Here is a 23,167-nt window from a genome sequence, read left to right on the forward strand (position 1 = left end):
CAATTTAGAGACCTATCATTTCAGTTTGGTAGCTCCCAATACTTCAAACTGCTATTGTTAAGTTTATAATGCTGCCCTCAAAATGTCAACCACCACAGTTGCTGCTGCTGATGACACACTGTACAAAGCCACACTGGTCTAGAGAAATGAGCTGTGAAAATAACTCAAGTGTTATTAGGAGAAGCCTTTCCTTGGCTAGGATACAGTCCATACAGTATGTGAAAACCAATGTGTTTAGTTTGTAGAGGAAATGGAAGCTATTACCTCCAATATTAGGCTCTCTCACCGAAGCATCTCCACCCAGGTGATTTATTATCATGTCTTGCTCTGTAAGGGAAATGCCAGTGGGAATTCAGACGATGAAAGTGGATTGATATTGTTCTGAAGATTGATGTATCTTATCTGAATTCTGGATCACAGTCCCCCTGCTATAAATCGGGGTCAACACCAAATCTAGCGAGCAGGGACATTTTAAAATATTTTAAAAAACAGTAACTGTGTCTCCCGGAGCGTAAAAGATTAAAGCTTATCTGTAAGTTAATAGCAGCACAATATTATGCACTGCATTCCTAATATCACTGTGTCTTAGTGTTTATTTGTGTGTACATTTACATACCGTGATATTGAGTGTAAATAACCATTGTTATACAAACTGAAATTTACATGCCATTTATGTATGCTTATTTACCCTTTTTTGTAATGAATACATTTTGTTTGAGAAACCAAAGCATGCCTTCATCTGTTGCAGTTTAACTGTGAAGCATGTTATTTTCAGCCCTGCTATGAACCCGATGGCGTGGCAACCCAGGACTCAATGTTCCATTCCTCTGGGCAACTACTTGTCCTGCTAGTTATTATTATGATGATCACATGAACATTAGTCATGGTTTGGATGTATCAATAATTAATCAGTCAGTTGCTTGCAGAAGGTTATTTAAGCTATGAAAGGGATAATAAATGGTGTGTCAAACAACAAAGGCTTAGTTGTGCAGGCAAGGGTTTTTATTCAGTACCTAACAGTAAAACATAAAAGCTCTCACCAATTTTGTAAAAAATAAAATGGCTGGTTCTTTTCCATTGACCTTTACGTGATGGCTGGGTACATTTCGTCTCAACAAAAGGGATTATTGTAATACATGTAATAATAACAATCATAATAAAAGCAACTTTTGGTTTTGAATGCCTTTTAAAGTATTGCATAAGCTTGCAAGAACTCCAGAATTTTGCTTTTGGGAATTGTATGGTGTGAGTTTTTTCATTGCCAACTTGCAGCTCATGAACTTCAAATACCTGGCTGTCATGCACTTGTTCAATGAGCAGTTCCTCAAAGATTAGTTGGAATGTGGGAAATAAATTTTCCGAGACTTGTGTAAGACAATGCACACTCCATTATAATATCCTTCTCCATGAGGGAAAGCCGACATTGTTCAGCAGATCACTGTTTTGGTGGATTTGATAGACACTGTGTAATACTGGTGCCATTTCAATGAATGCCCTTCTCAAGTCCTGCTGTATACTTTTCTTGATGAAAGGAACTTTCTATAATATGTCATTGGTATAACAAAACACAATATGAACAAAATATACCGATTGTTATGACCTGCACCTACATGTTTAACTAGAACTGACTGCTATTATTACAGTACCTGCAGGAGGAATAAAGGTGTAGAGGATGTCCTTTAAAATAGTGTGTTCCTGTCACTGAGGACTGCTTGCGCTATTTGATTACAACTTAAATGTGAAAGTATACTGTACACTTATTTGGGTTAATTACATACAGTAAAATAACTTGTCAACATTAAACTGTTGCCATTTATCATTTTGCTATTTACAGCAATACAGTTTAGAGGTTACAGATGGGGCAATGACTGCAGAAATTCAAGCCAACTACTGCATTTCACAAAATAAAATGAGAGCATGTGTCAAAGAAAGTGCTGGAGTCGAGCCGGAACGCCGTTCTGGTGCTGTCTTCAATAGGCAGCAGTGGTGGAGTCGAGCCGGAACGCCGTTCCGGTGCTGTCTTCAATAGGCAGCAGTGGCGGAGTCGAGCCGGAACGCCGTTCCGGTGCTGTCTTCAATAGGCAGCAGTGGCGGAGTCGAGCCGGAACGCCGTTCCGGTGCTGTCTTCAATAGGCAGCAGTGGCGGAGTCGAGCCGGAACGCCGTTCCGGTGCTGTCTTCAATAGGCAGCAGTGGCGGAGTCGAGCCGGAACGCCGTTCCGGTGCTCTCTTCAATAGGCAGCAGTGGTGGAGTCGAGCCGGAACGCCGTTCCGGTGCTCTCTTCAATAGGCAGCAGTGGCGGAGTCGAGCCGGAACGCCGTTCCGGTGCTGTCTTCAATAGGCAGCAGTGGCGGAGTCGAGCCGGAACACCGTTCCGGTGCTGTCTTCAATAGGCAGCAGTGGCGGAGTCGAGCTGGAACGCCGTTCCGGTGCTGTCTTCAATAGGCAGCAGTGGCGGAGTCGAGCTGGAACGCCGTTCCGGTGCTGTCTTCAATAGGCAGCAGTGGCGGAGTCGAGCCGGAACGCCGTTCCGGTGCTGTCTTCAATAGGCAGCAGTGGCGGAGTCGAGCCGGAACGCCGTTCCGGTGCTGTCTTCAATAGGCAGCAGTGGCGGAGTCGAGCCGGAACGCCGTTCCGGTGCTGTCTTCAATAGGCAGCAGTGGCGGAGTCGAGCCGGAACGCCGTTCCGGTGCTCTCTTCAATAGGCAGCAGTGGCGGAGTCGAGCCGGAACGCCGTTCCGGTGCTCTCTTCAATAGGCAGCAGTGGCGGAGTCGAGCCGGAACGCCGTTCCGGTGCTGTCTTCAATAGGCAGCAGTGGCGGAGTCGAGCCGGAACGCCGTTCCGGTGCTGTCTTCAATAGGCAGCAGTGGCGGCGTCGAGCCGTTACGCCGTTCCGGTGCTGTCTTCAATAGGCAGCAGTGGCGGAGTCGAGCCGGAACGCCGTTCCGGTGCTGTCTTCAATAGGCAGCAGTGGCGGAGTCGAGCCGGAACGCCGTTCCGGTGCTGTCTTCAATAGGCAGCAGTGGCGGAGTCGAGCCGGAACGCCGTTCCGGTGCTCTCTTCAATAGGCAGCAGTGGTGGAGTCGAGCCGGAACGCCGTTCCGGTGCTGTCTTCAATAGGCAGCAGTGGCGGAGTCGAGCCGGAACGCCGTTCCGGTGCTGTCTTCAATAGGCAGCAGTGGCGGAGTCGAGCCGGAACGCCGTTCCGGTGCTGTCTTCAATAGGCAGCAGTGGCGGAGTCGAGCCGGAACGCCGTTCCGGTGCTGTCTTCAATAGGCAGCAGTGGCGGAGTCGAGCCGGAACGCCGTTCCGGTGCTCTCTTCAATAGGCAGCAGTGGCGGAGTCGAGCCGGAACGCCGTTCCGGTGCTGTCTTCAATAGGCAGCAGTGGTGGAGTCGAGCCGGAACGCCGTTCCGAATACTAGACAAGCGACGTCACATGACTCGCATCTCCCCCACAACTGTGTGATTCAGTCAGTAGTCCTGTTGATGCAATGAAAAGAGCATTAGAAACGTCATCTATTACAAACTACTTTTTAAGGCTAAAAATGCTGACTAAGATGACAGCAACAGTGCATCACTACGACTGTGGACATGAACACAAACGAAGCCACTGACACGTAAAGCATTCTGACAAGAAGTTAGATAAATGCATGACCTATTATATGTGTTACTGGAAGTTCAGTATACAAATAGAATGTGAATTTGTATAATAGTTCTTGTTTAAGAAAATCTATATTTTAGTGGCGTTCTGGTACCTTTAGAATTAGGACTGCATGTGGTCAAGTACAGGAGTCGATTTCTTAACACATGTAGCTTTGCTTTCCAGGTCTGATGAATGTAGTTGTTTCAGTTGGTATGCTGAGGTTTAATACAATGTGGTGTTGCAAGGTGTAAGAAATCGAATATGTGTCATATGCATGTATTTGTTGATATGAATGAAGATTGTTGTCTCTTGTAAAATAACATCCTTTTATGTTTTTCTTAAGCTGCTGGACATCAACTGGACTGGCATTACAAATATACTGGACATCCCAGGCTTAAAGTAAGTTAAAACGCTTTTCAGTCATGAGATCAGCAACCATGCTGTGACATTAAAACAATCTATATTTGTACCCATATATACATGGTGATACATGGATAATACTCTAATAAAAAATCCTGTGTCTCATTTCAGTCATGTCATGTGTTTGTATCCCAAGATTACATTTCGAAAGCTCGCCCACCTGTGAATCTGTGAATCTGTGAATCTGTGTAGCTGCGAACATGTGGATGTGTTCTTGTGCAACATGCATTCCTGTTTAGTAACTCTCATTGCCACATTAAAAACAAAAACTAGTTGTCGAGGCTTTCGCTTGTAAAAATGAAGCAATATTGCAGAATATTGCTATAAAAAAACCCTTGAACACATCCTATAAATGCCATAATTCATCAGCTCTCAGCCAGTAGCTTTTCAAGTCCATGAATTTCATATGAAAGAACAAGCCAGTCACATGCCTGTGTACTTCTGGAAATGCAAATATCTATCTATCTATCTATCTATCTATCTATCTATCTATCTATCTATCTATCTATCTATCTATCTATCTATCTCTCTATCTCTCTGTCTCTATCTCTCTATCTCTCTCTCTATCTATCTGTTCTGTCTAGTGTGATGAATGCTGGGAGAGTGGAGTGAGTGAGGTGGAATGGATTGAAGTAGGTGTTTCGTTTTTCTTTCTTTTTTATATGTGTTTGTTAATGTGAATTAGTTAATTTGTTTTGTTAAACTTTTGCTGTCAGCATGGCTGGCTCAGGGGGGGGTTTCCTCCTTGAGCACGGAATCAAAATAGCTACGGAAGGTTTTGTTCCTATAGAGAAGTGCATGTTAGCGATTGGGAAAGTAGTCGGTCATGAAAATATAAAATCTTCGTCCAGAATGAATGGATCAGTCGTGGCGTTTTTAAGTCTAGTAAAGAAAATAGTAGAAAATGGAATTCTTTTGAACGAATCTCTTGTTGCAGTTACACCATTAGTGACACCAGCGAGAAAAATAATTCTATCAAGCGTTCCACCTTTCCTTAAAAGTGCTTTAATTGTAAATGAATTGTCTCGACATGGGCAAATTGTCTCAGCCCCAAAAAGAATCCTGTTGGTCTGTAAACAACATGTAGTCTCCTTCAGGAGACAGTTTTTTATGGTTTTGAATAAAGTGAGCGAGGAACTTAACATTGTTTTAAAGTTTAAAGTGGATGGCTGTGATTACGTGATTTTTGCTACTTCACAAACAATGAAATGTTTCAGTTGTGGGGTTGATGGACATTTAGTTAAAAATTGTCCGAAAGCAAAAGAAAGAAAGGAGAGAGAAGGGGGAGATGTGAGCGAGAAAGTAGCGGTGAACTTGAAATCCACAGAGCCGAGTAATGTTGATGTTGAAACAGAGAGTGAGGTTATGGAGAAAGAGAATGTGAACTCTGAAAATGATGGAGAGGTGGCTGGGACGATTGTTGGTGTGGAGGTGAACAGAACAGAGAGTAAAACTGGCGAGCAGGAAATTAAAAATACCAGTAGTGATGGTAATGAAAAACAACAGATTGAAAGTAGTACTGTTAATGATACGAATAGTACAAGAGAAGCAGAGACTGGAAAAGTAAGAGAGGACAATCGGTGTGGGTGAAAATAAAACTGAGTGTCTAGGGGAGAATGCATCGGAGAGTGTTTCTGAAAATGAGCAATTTGGCAATGGAGATGAGTGAGGGTGAATGATAATGATGGATTTAAGACTCCAGAAAAAAGGAAAAAAAATGCAAAAAGGAAAAATATAAAGGTAGTAGAAACAAGAGAAAAATAACAACCTCCCAAAAAGGAGGGGCAAAAGCCCTGGAGTGTTGTGGTTGCCAGTACAATACATGAAAGTAATTCAGAGTCAGAGAGAGAGGAGGTGGAGGCTGTGTTAACCGACTCCTCTCAATGCTCTGAATCTACTTTGTTAAAGAGCGGGTATGGTGAGCAAGATATAAGAGAGTTTTTACTGTTGGCAAAGGAAAGGAGAAAAATTGATGTGGAGGATTTTTTTTCCTGATTTTAAATTTGTTTGTGAACTCAGCGGCTTATCTGGTAAAGAAGTCCTCTGGGTCAAACTTTACAGACCAAGAGTGCTGGTGTTTAAAGAATCGTTTGATTAGAGTTCGTAGTAAGCTTAATCAAAAAAAAATGTTAAGAAACTCACAGTGTTTTTTTCAAATATTGTTTGTTTTTTGTACTCTGAGCTTTCTATCCCAATGATGACTTTTCTGTTAGGGCCTATTGATATAAATGGTTGTAGAGACAGTCTTAAGAGGGCTTCTGTTTTTGAATATTTGAACCAGAAAAAAACTGGATGTCATGTTCTTACAAGAAACTCATTGTGATTTCAAAACCCAATCAGAGTGGGAAAAGGAATGGAAAGGGGAAATAGTTTTTAGTCATGGATCTAATGTGAGTGCTGGGGTGGCATGGATCTAATGTGAGTGCTGGGGTGGCATGGATCTAATGTGAGTGCTGGGGTGGCATGGATCTAATGTGAGTGCTGGGGTGGCATGGATCTAATGTGAGTGCTGGGGTGGCAGTTTTGTTTAAGGAAAATTTTAAACCTGAGTCAATGGACTTTACTGAACTGGTAAAAGGTTGGATGCTTAAAATAAAAGCTGTAGTAGAAGGACAATCCTTTGTATTTATTAATATTTATACCCCCAATGATGGAAAAGAGAGGTTGGAATTTTGGACCAGGTTTTAGTAAAATGTACTTCTGATGAGGTTTTGTTTTTAGCAGGGGATTTTAATTGTACTGCTAATTGTAAAATGGATGGAAATCATCCTGAGCCACACCTGCAAGAGAATTATGTGTGGAAAAGTGTGCATCCTAATAAAAGACAATATACTTGGGTTAAGTACAGTAAGAGTAACATCTCAATGGCTACATTAGATCAAATTTATGTTTTCAAAGAGCATTTCAATTTGATAAAACAATGTAGCATTTCTCCTACTACCTTTTCTGATCACAACCTTGTATTCCTTTCTGTTTTATTGCCTACTGTTAAATGCAGTCGTTCCTATTGGAAATTCAGTACTAATCTGTTAAATGATTTGCATTTTATTAAATGTTTTAATTTCTTTTGGAAAAAATGGAGGGATGATAAAGGTTCCTTTTCGAATCTTAGACAATGGTGGGACATAGGTAAAGTTCAAATAAAAACATTCTGTCAACAGTACAATGAAAATGTTACAAAAAGGGTAAATGAGTCTCTGCAAGGGCTGGAGCGGGAGGTCTTAGAGCTCCAGAGAGCTCTAGACTCCAAGCAAAATGATAAGCTAATTGAAAAATTAAAGTATAAAAAGAAATTAATTGCGAATCTTTTGCATGTAAAAGTAAAAGCACTGGACAAATGGACTGCTACCAGTTCTGTGGTCAATTCACTGCTTGTCTTCTTTCCATTCCTTAAGGATATTATCTTCAAGTATTGCTCATCCTTGTTAGACAGTTTTTTGGGTCTTCCAGCCCTGGGTTTGTCAATTACAGGTGATGTTTCTCTGTACTTGTTGATTATGCTTCGGATACCACACCTTGAAAATCGAGTGATGCAAGCTATTTAACTCAATGTGTTACCTTCTTTATGCAAGTCAAGGTTGTTATAATAATAGAAAACACTAGTGGTGGCGTTTGAGTAAATTGTTGATGCTCATAATGCATCAGAGTAGAAAAATAACGAATAGTATTGATTACTATAATAACAAAAAGAGACGCTTCCTCTTTAGTAAATGGTACTCTGTGATGAACCCCGCTCCTAAATGACGTTATCCTTGAGGAATTCAAATAAAAACACATGCAATATTCAGGTTACAGGGGCCAGCCCAGTCAGTGTACAGGACCCCCTCTGCAAGCTGTGATAAAGATGTATCTTTTATAGGTCTGTGCTACAGATTATACTAAATTGGATTTCTAAATTGGTTTCAGAGGCTACAGATGTGAATATCATTGAAGGTGGATTACACCCTAGTCCACTCTGCAAATCATGACTCTCAGTGATGACTTTACAATTACATTTTAGATTCTAGAAAGACCACGAAAGGTTATTAGGATAATTAGCTCATACATTCAGATGTTATTCTGGGTCTTTGCTGTTCATACCAAATCCACAATGGGATTAGTTTCTGTGATTTGTTCCTGATTACTGGGAAGCTGACAGTTTTTTTTCTTTCCAAATTAAGTTTGGCTCATTAATGTGTTGCTTTTCATAATCAGAAATGTGCCTTGTAGGATCTAGGTAATAAGGGAAACAGTATTATTAGGTTAAGCACTCTGTCGCCCGAGTGTTTAGTATTGCATAACATATGATACTGTTATTATACTGTCATTATCAATAGAGGCTTGTGTGCTAATCCAGCCAGGAGAACTGTTTTTTTTTTCTGTATAGTTAACAAATCTTGTGATGAAGCTAATGTTAAAAGATATTCTTATTTTTTATCATTTTTTTTAAGGCTCTTTGTTTTTATACCACATAGTGGATTACAGCTAAGACACTGACTTGGGTGATTCCTGGACCATGCATCCCAGTCTGGAGCCCAGTTAAACTAATAGGTAGCATCTTATCCCCGTTTATACAAAAAAATATGTTTCCAGTGCCGGCGACATCAACCCTGTCAGTCGCGGGTGCTTTCTCTGGTCTGTTTTCTGTATCGTACCCGATGTGGGCAGACCTGACCACAAAGAAACAATGTCACCCGAACACAACTAGATTTTTATGATAACTTACTTTGTTAACCGCAAAAGTAAAATCTAAATGTAACTTAATTCTGAAAATATAGCCCTTCAGATGCTTTTATGACACGTGAAAATCAGAAACTGAAGCCTAAAAATGATAAGTGTATTGGTGATAAAGCTCCATTTTCTATGTGTTGAGCTTCATAGCCAGTATGAAATTCCACTGCTCTGATTACAGGCATGTCTAACTTGACTGTCCTCACAATATGAAGCAGCGGTTTGTAGACAAATGAAGGATTTACATGCTTTATTTCTGTGAAGAAATATTGATTTTAGAATGTATCAAATTACAGAAATACAGCTTTTGTTTAGAAAAATGTATTTGGTACTTCATGGATTAAATTAACCTTCAAACTCTTCACTCAAAGTGATTTGTTGAGCACTTAGTTTATGTTTTATATTTTTCATTCCTCAACAGTAGTTTGTAGGGATACAAGCCTCCCAGGTTACAGCCCAGGAAGCAGATTGAAAAGGGTGTTGTGTTTTTGTATACTTGTAACATTTCACAGAGAACACATACCAGCAGAGCTGTCCTCTCCATGGTCTTGTACTATAGCCCTGCACATGTATTTCAAAACCATATGGGTTGTTACACTTGTTGTGTTTGTTTACTTATAGTTTATTAGTACTGTTTTTATGTGTGCTCGGTTTTCTTCATTGAGGTGCCTCTGTTGAGTAGATAATGGGCACACCCATCTGTAGAAATGTCGTCACCCTGGTTATGCGAGTCTGTGCTGAAAGAACAGACTCTGTGGTTAAACACATAAAGCTGCATCTACTCCGCCCTGACAGACCCTAATGCAAGGTTAAACAGTCCCTGACACGTGTTTCCTTTGGAATTCAGACTCTTTCACATCCTCTGTGTAACTCTCATATGTTTAAAATGAGGCACGCAGTGTAAGTCCTATTTTTAAAAGAAATTCTAGTGTCCCCATGTGGAGTTCTATTGGTTAAGAGGCTGCAAGATGGTGCTGGAATTGACTTTAACCCAGAAAAAAAAATACAATACCTGAATTGCAGGGAAGGCTTTAGAAATGAGAGACCAAAACTGTAAATAAGGTATGGGTCCGAATGGTGGAGAAAAAGATCATTTCAGTAGGACATGGAAGAGATTCAGCTTCTTTTTTTTCTCCCAGTACTTGGGTAACGTTTGTTACTTTCTCCATTATGATTTATATTGATGCAATACAGTATTGCAAGGAATTCAATTTAGCTGTATTGGTGGTTGAGAAAATAAATTCTAATTTGAATACCATTCTATTATAGCTTATTAATAAAATATTAATGAAGAACCAGTGTTCACTGACCTTTATAGAAGAGCACAATGTTTTGTTGTTATTGTTTTAGTTAAAAACAACACTTTTGTTTCTTCAGTATAGTTTTTAGCCAGGGTGGTAGTTGATTGACGTTCAGTGGCTTGTCTCTTCTTTTATAAGCACCTGTGCTGCCCTCTACTGGCCATTGACAAAACACAACCCAAAACAACCTATTGTACTATTTATATTCTCTGAAACAAACAGACAGATGTTTTGTTTTTTCTTTCCTTCTTGTTATTGCTCCTCAGCACACACTGGTTGAGCCAGTATTCCTGAACTTGCAGTACATGTTTCCCTTGGCTCTGTGTCTCCTCCCTCGCCCATCAGAACACATGCTTTATTCATTGTTATGCAGTCATGCCTAGCCACACCCTTAATCAATCTGCTCGCAGTGTCTCCTTCCTCGCCCATCAGAACACATGCTTTATTCACTGTGATGCAGTCACGCCTAGCCACACCCCTGTCAGTTCCTTTCACCCACTACTTCCCAACATCAGAATGAGGCAGCAAGGGCTTTTTGCATATGCATATTTTGTATGTGGCTTCCACATTCAACTAGAACTCAGTCGTTAACCAGCATTTAATGCTTCTCTACATGTACAGTATACCTTGCCTTTTACAACTGCTGTTATTACAAAACCCAGATAATTACGAGGTGTACCCACATAGTTTGCATACAGTAGTTGTCTTACCTGGGCTAAACTAAAAGCAAGGTTGAAATATGTGGTTGTTAATGGATACAAAAGGAAGGCCATGTACAGTATTAATCAGACTGAGATTCTGTGAAGCCCCACAGCTTCTGCTGACAAGGTGATAGGCTCTGCCAGCTGCAAGGACTGAGTTCAGTTTGCACTGTGCAGTGTGTCATTGAGCTGCACAGGGTGTGAGTGAGAACTGTTCTTTGGTTTGAAGGAATGACCTCTCTCTCAGACCTGCTGCAACCTCATCTTTCAGTCCTTGAGGCCTCTGCTGCTTTCTCTCTGCCAGGTTCTGCTGACACCAGTGCTTTTCATTGTGCAGCGAACCAGGCAACTGTTGACTTTAAATTGAATTTAATACACATTTAAAGGCAAAATCTACTGTAACACTTTGTAGTTTCATGGTGTGTTTTTTTCAAAATTAAGTAATAAAATAAAATGTAATACAAAGTTTAAAACCCTTTGTTATTGTAAAGTAAAGTAATGATCTTTTCAGAATGATGAAATAGGTACTGTACTGAAGCTGAACACTGTTGTTATCTCTCGCTGTTTCACCAGTAACGTCCCCAGTGCCCATTAATCACAGCTGTTTGGAGAATAAATTCTCGTTTAGAAAAAGTATATTGGATCTTCTGCTTAACGATAATAGAATCAACTGACACCAGTTACTCATTCAGCGTGGTTACCAAGGTGACAGAGAAAGGAGACTTGTACAGTATTTTGAAATTAGTCAAGAATAGAGGGTATTGAGGGAGACCAGAGTTGTATTGACCTGACCGGTATTGTGAGTTACCCAGGGCACCTCGATATGAATACAACTGAATTTTCTTCCTCCCACAGTGGCCTGTCTGACACAGTCATTTCAGATATCATCTGTAACTATCTGGTCCTTCCTAACCGGATTACAGTTCCTCTGGTGGGCGATGTTCAACTTGCTCAACTGCGCTTCCCCATGCCTAAAGTATGTATTCAAGATACTGAACGTGTTTTCATCCATTTTAGCTTCAGGTCCTTTTAAAAGAACATTTGGCTGATGCACACCCAAGAAGAAGCATATGCATTTTATTTGTATTACTATTGAACGAGAACATTTCCATGACCAATAACACTATCCATATTGTAAAACTATTTTAAATTCTGAACATTAATTTAGATCAATTGCTGTACTTGCCTATTTATTTGTAATTCTGCTTTTACAGTAGTTCTATTTCTTAGAAACGGGCAACACTATGGTAAATGTCACATATTTGAGTAAGTATCTGGTCTGAGATACTGTAGCTTGGGCCGTTCTGTCTCATTTAACACCACAGATGCTCATTAGGCTCTGGTAATGCTGTATTCTGAGTGTACATGGGATTTAAAGGAATCTTGCCACCCTCTGTCCTGCTCAGGGGGTCCTACGGATACATTTCCTCGAAGCACAAGACCTGATCGGGAAGGACACTTTTTTGAAGGGGATGATCAAAGGGAAGTCGGATCCATATGCTGTGATACATGTTGGCCGCCACCTTTTCCAGACCAAGACCATCAAAGAAAACCTTAACCCCAAATGGAAGGAAGTCTTCGAGGTAAACTTGCAGTACTGGGATTTCTACTGTTGATGCAGATAAGTCTTCGAGGTAAACTTGCAGTACTGGGATTTCTACTGTTGATGCAGATAAGTCTTCGAGGTAAACTTGCAATACTGGGATTTCTTCTGTTGATGCAGATACTTTATAATATCGTGACGCCAGTCACTTTACATGGAAATTAACTTCCTATGCACTTCATATATTCTGTATAATGTGTGACAGGGAAATAAACACAGTTCTATGCAAAAATCATATTCTCTACTATTAAAGGTCTCAGATTATTACAAGTTACATATGTTCACAAAGACTGACACAGTATGCACACTCCACAACACACATGTATGTTCATGTAAATCAGATATTAACCCAGACACTTCTTCTGTGAGGTGTAGGGACACATGCTGAACGCCCAATCTCTTGTGTATTTTCAGGCATTGGTCTACGAGAACCCAGGGCAACAACTCGAGGTTGAACTGTTTGACGAAGATCCTGACAAAGATGATTTCCTGGGAAGGTAACTGCCAGCAAACAGTTTAGCAGCTACAGAGGCCTGAAGTGTCTATTCCATTGCTGAGAACATGGAAACCACATTTCAAACCCAGTTTCCATAGTATAACTGTGGCAATGTGCACCGTCCCTGTGTGCATTTGTGTGTTGCGTGCGTGTGTAAATGTTGGTGTATAGTCATTGGTACACGGGATATAAACGGGTCTGTGTTTCACGTGTATTTAAAAAGTGTAGATTTGTATTTAGGCACGAGGAGAGCACAAATCACTTCACGTGCTGGTTAAATGTAATATGTGAGCACGGGGTTGCACAGAATTAATTCACGTGCTGGGATTCAAGTGAATAATTAATTAGTAATTGAATCCCAGCACAACAGTATATATAGATGCACGTTTCATTCAGTCAGGGTTGGGTGTTCGAGAGTGGAGAACGGGTGAGGAGAAGGAGGAAAGTAAAGTGAAATCTCTAAGTGTTTGTACTCACCGTGTTTGTTTGTCTCTCCGTGCACCGTTTGTTAAGTGTTTAGTACATTTTGTTTGTCTATTTATTTTGGCGCAAGTGCTGTGTCCTGTTTTGTGTTCAAACCTTTTATTTTCTGTTCTGTCTGTTAATTATTAAATGCTGAGCGCGATCACGCGCTCAGCCTCACCAAAACCCCAAGTCTCTGTTGTTTATTTCCTGGCTCTGGTCTGACGCCACCCACTCCGGCCGTCTTTGTGACAATAACAAATCAAGGCTCCTGTATATTTTGGTGCAGCAGCAGCAGCAGAGCACTGTTTCTCAAATTAGAGTCCTGCATCGGGTAGCTTTAAGCTTTGAGATTGTGACGGATGGAAGTTTTACCTGCATGAGACAAGGCATAGTTTCCTCCAGTGCCAGTTTGCCTAACTGTAATGTGGTTCTTGCTTGTCCATTTATTCTGTTGTCAGCTTAGCTATGTCTTTACCCAGCAGCCTCCCATTAGAGGAGCCAGATGACAGGATGTGGGAAATGCAAAAAGTAAAACCAATAAAATAATGCAAGCAGATAGAAAGTTAACACAATAGAAGACGTGCGAGTTAGACATGCATGCATGGAAGGTACATCAACTTATATAACCAGAATTCTCACTGCCAGTTCTAACTGATCCCAAGAACCTTCCTTTTGCAGTTGGTGTTTTTATTAGCTGTGTATTGTAAGTTAACCAGAATACATCATTAAAATACTGAATTTATTCACTGTTGTTGTACAACAGACACTTGCAACCTGTATTGGGGAAAATTGAATTACTGGAAGTCAATGCAAAGCTGTGGGATAAAAAGTTAATCTGTGCTTCCAGCAAAGCTTGCATACGTTTAATATTCTTTGGTCATTACCAGATACCAGATGGTCATTGCCTGCAGAAACATTATATTCCTTGTATATTCTGTTGCTTTTAATTACAGTTCACATAGCATAGTTCAATGCCCTTTTCTGTTACCATCACTTTAAGTCTCTATCCCATTTTATTACAGTCTGATGATTGACCTAGCTGAAGTTCACAAGGAGCAGAGCGTTGACGAGGTAAATCCACTTAATTCGTCACCCATTTTGTGTTGTATTAATTGCTATTGTAGAACTGACAATAACCATTGTAGGTGAACAGCAGGTTTGTAAGGCTCCCCACTGTGTCAACAGCTTGATGTCACCGTTAACATTTGTATTCTGTTTTATAAATTCAGTTTTTTCTTTACTTTAAGCCGGGTCTTTTTGAGCTTACTATCTCAGTCTGTTTCGTCTGTTTTTAAATCCACGACCTCCCTGTAAATGAGACATTGCTCACACAGTTTAGAGGATCTTATGTTACAGCCTTGAAAGGGGATTTCAAATCTTTCAAGGACTAAAAACCTAAACCACCTGATTCCACTAATCATTGACTGAATGGATACAAGGACTTTTTATATCTCTATGTGAACTTGACAAATGTGCCTCCCTTCCAGTGCACTGCACCTTATATTGCTACACCAGTTCCTTTCAGTCAGTTTTTGCAATTATGTACCTGTTCACTGTCCTATTCACTCTGGTTTTCTGTACCATTATAATTGTATTGTTCCAAAAGTCTCACTTCTGACATCTCCGAATAATACTCCTTTGATGTCTTGAAAACTAGTGTTTGTTTATTACAGTTATTCTAATAAACAGTATCAACTTTTCAAATCAAAGGGGTCATCCCGTTCTTCATTTTGATTGCTGTATCATTTTGAATTGCTCTTATTTTAGTGGTTTGTTTTGGACGAAGTGGCGACTGGAAAGTTACACTTGAAGCTGGAATGGTTGACGTTGCTGCCGACTCCTGAGAAACTAGATCAGGTAGAGGAACTGTACTGCTTTCTTCCTTTATCACTTCACTAGCTGAAAGATACTGTGTCTGTTCTCTAGTATTTAAAATGTGATTCTGCCAACTTGAAAGTTACACTTGAAGCTGGAATGGCTGACGTTGCTGCCGACTCCTGAGAAACTAGATCAGGTAGAGGAACTGTACTGCTTTCTTCCTTTATCACTTCACTAGCTGAAAGATACTGTGTCTGTTCTCTAGTATTTAAAATGTGATTCTGCCAACTTGAAAGTTACACTTGAAGCTGGAATGGCTGACGTTGCTGCCGACTCCTGAGAAACTAGATCAGGTAGAGGAACTGTACTGCTTTCTTCCTTTATCACTTCACTAGCTGAAAGATACTGTGTCTGTTCTCTAGTATTTAAAATGTGATTCTGCCAACTTGCCACTACAGTACTCAAGATCAAAATCTAAATAAATTAATAAGTCCGTTTTTGTATACGAATACACACAGCTGTCCCTGTAGAATCCTCATTTTGTGCAAGTGATAGATATTTATGAACCTTAACCCTTTCAGTCCTGGGTTATTTTTGTTGAGCTGAAGAGTACACATGAGAACAGGACAAAACATTATTTATTTATTTTTTTACATATATTTATACCTAGACCTAGGAGCCCTGTGAGGTTCCAATGTGATTTCCTATGGCATGTGTTAAGATAAGGTGAGACCTTGCGGTCCTGCCAGGACTGAAAGGGTTAAACTTTAGAGAAAAGGAGAGCATGCCAGCAGTATCCCAAGCTTGGGTTAGCATACAGTATGTCATTTTTGTCTAGACCTTGTATTCGTTGCTCCACAATAGCAAAACCTGCAGTACTGTATACTGACTGACAGATCAACAAAACCAAATGAATGGTAGTGCACAGAACTATTGCATGGCATATACTGCAGAATCAGATGAGTGGTAGTGCCACAGAACAATTGCATGGCATATACTGGCAGTAGTAGCTCCGTTGAACAATGAATATAATGTGTTGTGTATGTCTCTTGGAAAGATCCTGAAGGGCTACACCTGCATCTGCTATGTTATATAAGCATGTACGGCACATTGAGTTACTACAGAGAAACTGTATCTCGCATTTACAAACAGGTGCTTTTACTGTTACTGTAGTCCACAGTGTTTGGGACACTGAAAGAAGTTCAAAAGGTTAACGTGTTGTTGCTTGGCTGTAATGAAATATATATATTTACTTTGAAGGTCCTTGCAAGTATTAAAGCTGATAAAGGTCAAGCCAATGATGGGCTTTCATCTTCACTGCTCATCATTTATCTCGATTCTGCCAGAAGTCTACCAGTAAGTATCCCCCTCATCACCTGTTCACCTGGTGTTACTTCTGCATGTTACTGACAGGACACATCATATACAGTGATATACAGAATGTTTGTAAGCATCCTGGTTTTGTTTGGTTTTTTTAATCATGACATTTCCATTTATATTCGTTTCATTACTCTCAATTCTAATTTAGGGGGAGGCACATGTGTTTTTCTGACGCATGTACACTCCTCTCCACTGCTGTTTGGTATTTGACTGTTATCCCTTATTATACACATCCGGGAGTAGATGCTCAAGTTTCAGGTACAGGGGAAGCTTTGAAATTCTGTATTCAATATTGAGTTCAAGGCAACTTGGGGCTCTCAGTAGATGCTCAAAAACAATCCTGTTTTTGCATTTCTAAGCGTAGAATATTGGAAACATATTTCATCTGTAGAGACTCAGTGCTTAAAATGTTGATGTGCTTGCTGCAGACTCAGAAAAACACACTGCCCATGATACAGAGCCATGTATGGGAGGACATACCTATAGGCTCAGTTGTTTCTTCCCCTTTAAAGGGAGAGTACATAATACACATATTTAAGTGTTCAGTGAGATATTCACAGTCATGAAGAAAAAAACTTGTCTATCAAGAAGAATACAGCTATGGCCAAAAGTTTTGCATCGCCCTATAGAATTAACAACTTTTGCTTCATAAAGTCGAATGAACCCTACTGAATAATGTTACTTTAACATATGAATTACATACCGCTTTGTAGTTTTCCAAATACTTAACGAGAAACTGACACAAATTAAAAAATGAGACCATTTTGAAATCTAATATGAAATACTATACTATTATTGCTTCCGGTAGACTTTTGCAATATAATTTTCTAGTTTTTTTGATTACATGATGTTAATTAAAATATCTAAATTACGTTCATATAGTTTTTTATTATTTTTTTATTATGTCTCAATCCAAAACTGTTGTCCATAGCTGTATATTTGAATAGGTTTGTAAAAGAAGACCTGACGGAGCCTGTTTGGGGGGTATTTCTATTCTGTATTATGATGTAATGAAGGGGACAGTATATCGTGGAGTAAAAACCTGGGAGATTAACATGGAGTTTCAGGACATCTTTAACTACCCCCCACATTCGTGCATTCGTGTCCTTTAACTTTAGGCTGTGTTTGCTAAGTACCGAGTCTATTGTAAGTGGTCATCTTCCTGTATATTTCCTTTCCTTTGTAATGGTCTTCCACCGTTTCCCGTAACACTCACACTACTGTCTTCTACCTAAGAGGAGGTCCTGGCTTTCACACATAGTGCACTGTGCAGTGAATGGCCCTTACTCATTTTTGGCTTGACTGCTGCGCTTTCATTTAGTCTAGTGTAAAGATACTTTGCTGAGTCAAAGTGCTCAGTACTTGTGTATTGCATGGGTAGGTAAGGGAATACCATGCAGAAAGCTTCTCATTTCTACTCCCATCATTCTTTGCTTTCTCTTCTCCATTTCCCTCTTTTAAGAGTGTCTTCGAAGGGAACTTTGGGTGCGGATACTTATCAGAGAGGAGAGCTTCTGGCCTAGTCTTTTGTGAAAATACTGCTTCGCTCTATAGAGCGTTATTTGTGAGTCCTGTAGTATTTTGCATCCAAGCCCTGCCTGTGGTGTGATCTGGTGTTGCCGCAGCAACCAAAAAACACCACCTTGTATGCAAGAAAGCATGGTGATTGTTGATTTATTTTGTTACCGCATGGTAGGATAGTTTAACATATTGAGGCTGCTTTTGTTGCGTTTTATTTTTAACCCTCGGTTGTGTAGGATTTCATAAGCGTTTCCAAGTTTTAAGCTACAGATATAAATGCATCCAATTGTAGCTTTAAAAATGAAGAAGTTATTTTATTTATGGTAAAGACAGACAGAGGACAGTGGCTAATGGAGATCTCACACTGATCATTTTTAATACAACAGGAGACAAATTGTTAAGTTTGTCATGGCTGAGCCTGCTCCTATTACTCGACCAGCATTACTTGCAATACAGTCTCCGTTTGTCATTCTAAAGCTGCCCACTATGTTCATCATCACTAACAATTAATCATTGTCCTCACTCACAAAGTGACTCTTTTAGAAAGCATTGCCCTGTCTCTCAGAGGTTTTCCCAAGCATGGCATGTTGCTTAATTTGCACTTTTAGAATCAAATATTTGCAAAACAAAGTTTTGGGGTTTTTTTAAGGTCCATAGAGCTTTGCCCCCTCCTCACATGAAACACTGATGGACCCAGGAGGACATGGTTATATACAGTAATACACTCTGTGAGTACCAATTGGGGTGAAGTTGGTAAAGTGACATGCTCACTATACCAAAACCTTGCCCTCCATGACATGATACTTGTCCAGGGACCAAGCCAATCCAAAGGGGTGTGCCCTCGCCAGGTCTCCCTTCTGCTACGTGCCTTGCTGTCCCATTGGCATCATGTTATTCAGTGCTGCCTGATTCATTCCTGCTGCCCTAACTGATTCACATAATGGTACTGTATACCCATGGGTGCTGTGTCTGTCACTGTTTCACATGGGGAGTGGCAAATCTCTCCAAGAAAACTTAACATCGTCCTTGACCACAAGAGATGAGTTAAGTAGGTAGAGTTCTTACTGTAGAGTATCTTTTTAACATATTTACATACCTGATGAACGCGAAACGGATACATGTGCTATACAGCGGGACCTGATCAGTGCACAGTGTGCGGCAAAGAGTAAAGTCCTCCTGCAACAAAGCTCAAATACTTTTTGGTGCTTAAAAATGTAAATTTCTACAAAGAATAATAATAACAAAAAGAAGGAAAACACAGATGAGAACATCAAATATACGAAAGTACAAACCTAAACTTCTTTCCATTTCCGTGAGGCAAGAGATGATTACATCATATGATTTCTTAATAAAAAAAACGCAGTGACTGGAGAGATAGTTTAACACTTTAAAAATGTATTAACTTTTTGCACATTGTATTCCTCTGCATTCATCTGAATTGTGCTGTCCTGGGGAAAAGGGACTCATTTAAAACTTGTGCTAACTTTGTCATTGCCCCCCTTTGTTTTGTTCTTTGTCGCCTTGCTACTTACCATGAATTAACCAAGCTTGTTGTTGCATGAGTTAATAACCCATTGTGTGTTCATTCTCTCCTGCCTCAAAAAGAGAGATCCATCAGAAATGAAGAAACATTTGCAAAAGCTGAAGGTAATGTGACCATGCATGGAAATACAGCAAAAAAATCCGCCTGCATTTCCTTCTCATTTTTCTTTTATTTTTTGCCATATTTTTACAATTTCTTCCCATTTCAAGGTTTTTGTGGTTACTGATAAAAATCTATGAACGCAGTGGAACTAGTGTAATGTACTGGTATTTTAGGGCTGAAGTACATTGCTGTACAGTTATGACCAAAAGTGTTGCATCACCTAGAATTTTAGGATTGAGACATCATTAAAAAAAAAAAAAAAAAAAATATGTATATATATATATATATATATATATATATATATATATATATATATATTATTTAACATCATGTAATTCAGTATGTTAACGTAACATTATTCAGCAGGTTTCATTCGACTTTATGAAACAAAATGAGTTAATTCTATAGGGTGATGCAAAACGTTTGGCCACAGCTGTAGATCCAGAGCAGGGATCGGTGTGATATAGTGGAATACTTTTTGTGTGGAGTCTGGTAGTTACCTGTTAACTGTAATCTTTAATAGCAGTAACTTGTTATTGTCTTGTTGTGGTGGCGGTTCATTGGTGTGGGGTTATGGTAATTGCTGTCATAAGAAAACATTTATAATATACAGTATAAGTTAGGATTTAACCCAGTGTCCAAAGTTTCTGGTTTGTTTTTAGATTCCCAGTTGATACATGTCCGTCACCCAGACACCACTGACAAGAAAATCACAAGAACCCTGATAAGCAGCACTGTTACCCAAAAACTAAGTCTGGATTTCAGTGAATAGTTCAAAACAGTACTATATATAGGGATGTTAACAGTAAATGCTAAATTGTAGAATATTTAGTTTTTTATGTCCACCTTTTAAAGACATTCTATTTTCATCACCAGTGAATTATCAAAATAAAACATAAATAAATGTAAAATTAAAAAGACACGTGAAATGTCCCCTTCTTGTACTGGACTGAGCGATCTTTAGCAGAAATATTTCCGATCTTTAATGCAACTGGTGTCTTTTTCATTGAAGACATTTTAAAGAAATTGGGCAGCTCTATGCAGAGTGGTCAATCATTTACAGGAAGCTAACTAAAGTGGCTGCCAGGTTCCTGAATGCAGTGTAACAGGTAGTGCGTCAATAAGTTTTTAAGTGATGAAAATATGTATATTTACAGAAATAGGAATTTTCACGGATAAGTAGGTATTACATAGCAAAGTGTACATTTTACGGAATTCATGAAAAACATGAAAAAAATTAATTATGTACTATGAACTTTACAGAAAATCACCTTGTACTTTTGAAAGCTCTGTCACTTTATTTTCGCTTTGAAGGGTATAGTATTTTAAGCTGCTTTTTTTTTTGCACTGAATCTGCAAGACTTTCAGTTGTTCAACAGGGATATACGACATATATTTTAGAATACAGTACATGTGTACAATTCCAATTACATAACAAATAAATGTATTTGAGGGATAGCCTATTTGCAGATGTTTTGTCCAGCATACTTGTACCTTCTCAATAACATCTTTTGAAGGTGGGCCTTTTTCTATTCTATATAAACAAGGCTAGGAGAATATCTGCTAACGTTTTTCTTTTTGTATCCATAGTCAGGGAAGAAGGTAAGCAGCGACCCTAATCCATTTGTTCAGCTGTCTGTTGGCCATACTACATATGAAAGCAAGGTGAGTCATTATCTCTTTCACACTACAAGTAGGGCTTTGTTGTGCTTTTGTTTTGCATAAGGCGCTCCCTCTTGTGGAGAATTGAAGCATTGTTCAGTGTTTGTTTTAAGATGTAGGAAACATTTCCTTTCAAGTTAATGTTTTTGTAAAGATGTGCTAACATACAGGTAGTGAACAAAAAAATGGAAACACCAATGTAAAGTCACTTAGTAGGGCGTTGGGCCACTATGTTAGCCCGCTCTGTGGAGTTCTCGGCGGACCGTTTATGATGAAACTGGCTGCTCGCTCCCTAGGTGGAAATTTGCAGTCAACTGATCTGCAGTTGCTCACCTGTTTTGCCTTGCACTTTGAATTAATACACGGATATTACGATCCTGGAGTATGCGCTTCCGCCCACTGTTGCCCTTTGCTGATGATGTCTTTCCCTCTGAGTTCCATCACCTTAGACACCGTTGCTCGTGAAACATCAGCAAGTTGAGCTGTCTTGGTCACTGAAGCTCCTGCCAAACGTGCCCGAACAATCACCCCTCTTTCAAAGTCACTGAGGTCTCCTCTTGCAGCCATGCTAGCCATAATTATAGGCAACCAGGCCTGTCCAGCATTTTTATACATGACCCTAAGCATGCTGGGATGTTATTTGCTTAATTAACGCATGAGCCACACCTGTGTGGAAGCCCTTGCTTTCAATATACTTGGTGTCCCTCATTTACCCAGGTGTTTCCATTTTTTTGTTCACTACCTGTACGTTTTACACATGTAAAAACATTGACATATTGTCTCAACGTTAGTTTATTCATAACAGAAGTGCTAGTCCTCCTATAATATCAATGCATGTATTTGTGTGTTCACAGAGATGCAAAAGAAAAAAGCTTTTTTAATATCTTTATTTGAATGTGGTTTTCTGTTGTGTGTTCAGGTTCGGTACAAGACCAATGATCCTGTGTGGGAGGAAGCATTCACGTTCCTTATTCACAACCCAAAGAGACAGGAACTTGATATTGAGGTGCTCTACATTTCATCTCTGCACAGGGGTCTACTGATTTTGGGAAAAATAAATATACAGTTAAAATAAATCAGAACACAAACAAACCAAAAAAACACAGTAGTTTTAGCTTGTATTCTGTAAAAGGAGTAACATTTTTAATTCTTGAATTAGCTTAAGCTTAAAAAAAATAAATAAAAAGCAGTCAGCATGATTTTTTGAAGAAATGATCAGCAATTGTTGTGGTATTCTTTAGATCAAAGATGAGAAACACGCCTGCTCTTTGGGGACTGTAAACCTGCCTCTTATTAATGTGATGGAAGCTGAAGAAATGACCCTGACCCAGCGCTTCCCCATCAAGAGCTCTGGGCCGAACAGCACCCTCAAGCTGAAGCTTGCGCTCAGAGTAGGTGTTGCACAGAACCATTCTCTTGCTGCGTGTGTAAAGCCATTAAGATCTCTGGCTTGGCCTTTTCTTCTAATGAATTGTACTTGTGTGTATGTATTATCAGCAGATAGATCACATCTGTATTTGTCTTCACAATCTACACATTCTAATTGTATCAGTGGCCTACACGTGTGCTGTATGAGTATTCACTTTGATTGTGTTACACCGTTGTTACTTCATGACTGTTTGGAGTGGGCAGCAGAACCAGATCACACAGTGCCTGCACACTTGTCAGATGTTGAGCAATGTAACCATTGTTATAAGCCTGCCTCATTGTTTAATCAGTTTTGTTCCCGATAACCAAAAATGACATTATTTCTTCCCTATTTGATGTACTAGAGTAAATACAGTAACTACATTAAAGGT

At 39.7% G+C, this 23,167-nt stretch overlaps 1 protein-coding gene across 3 annotated transcripts in view; it reads left to right on the plus strand.

The window, feature by feature from the left end:
* LOC117399467 (extended synaptotagmin-2-like) overlaps positions 1–23,167 on the plus strand; it is a 76,522-nt gene that overhangs the window by 46,414 nt on the left and 6,941 nt on the right. Inside the window, exons 7-17 of one of the 3 annotated variants that reach the window (XM_059023306.1) lie at positions 3,990–4,045; positions 11,634–11,754; positions 12,185–12,361; positions 12,796–12,878; positions 14,365–14,413; positions 15,110–15,199; positions 16,421–16,516; positions 18,003–18,104; positions 21,297–21,371; positions 22,288–22,374; positions 22,610–22,759. In XM_059023306.1, coding sequence (XP_058879289.1) covers positions 3,990–4,045; positions 11,634–11,754; positions 12,185–12,361; positions 12,796–12,878; positions 14,365–14,413; positions 15,110–15,199; positions 16,421–16,516; positions 18,003–18,104; positions 21,297–21,371; positions 22,288–22,374; positions 22,610–22,759 — 1,086 coding nt within the window. Of the gene's footprint in view, positions 1–3,989; positions 4,046–11,633; positions 11,755–12,184; positions 12,362–12,795; positions 12,879–14,364; positions 14,414–15,109; positions 15,200–16,420; positions 16,517–18,002; positions 18,105–19,666; positions 19,709–21,296; positions 21,372–22,287; positions 22,375–22,609; positions 22,760–23,167 lie in introns of all 3 variants that reach the window. The other 2 variants (XM_059023307.1, XM_059023308.1) reach the window with 2 other exon arrangements.

Source organism: Acipenser ruthenus, chromosome 4, assembly GCF_902713425.1.
Source record: "Acipenser ruthenus chromosome 4, fAciRut3.2 maternal haplotype, whole genome shotgun sequence".
Classification (NCBI taxonomy): domain Eukaryota; kingdom Metazoa; phylum Chordata; class Actinopteri; order Acipenseriformes; family Acipenseridae; genus Acipenser; species Acipenser ruthenus.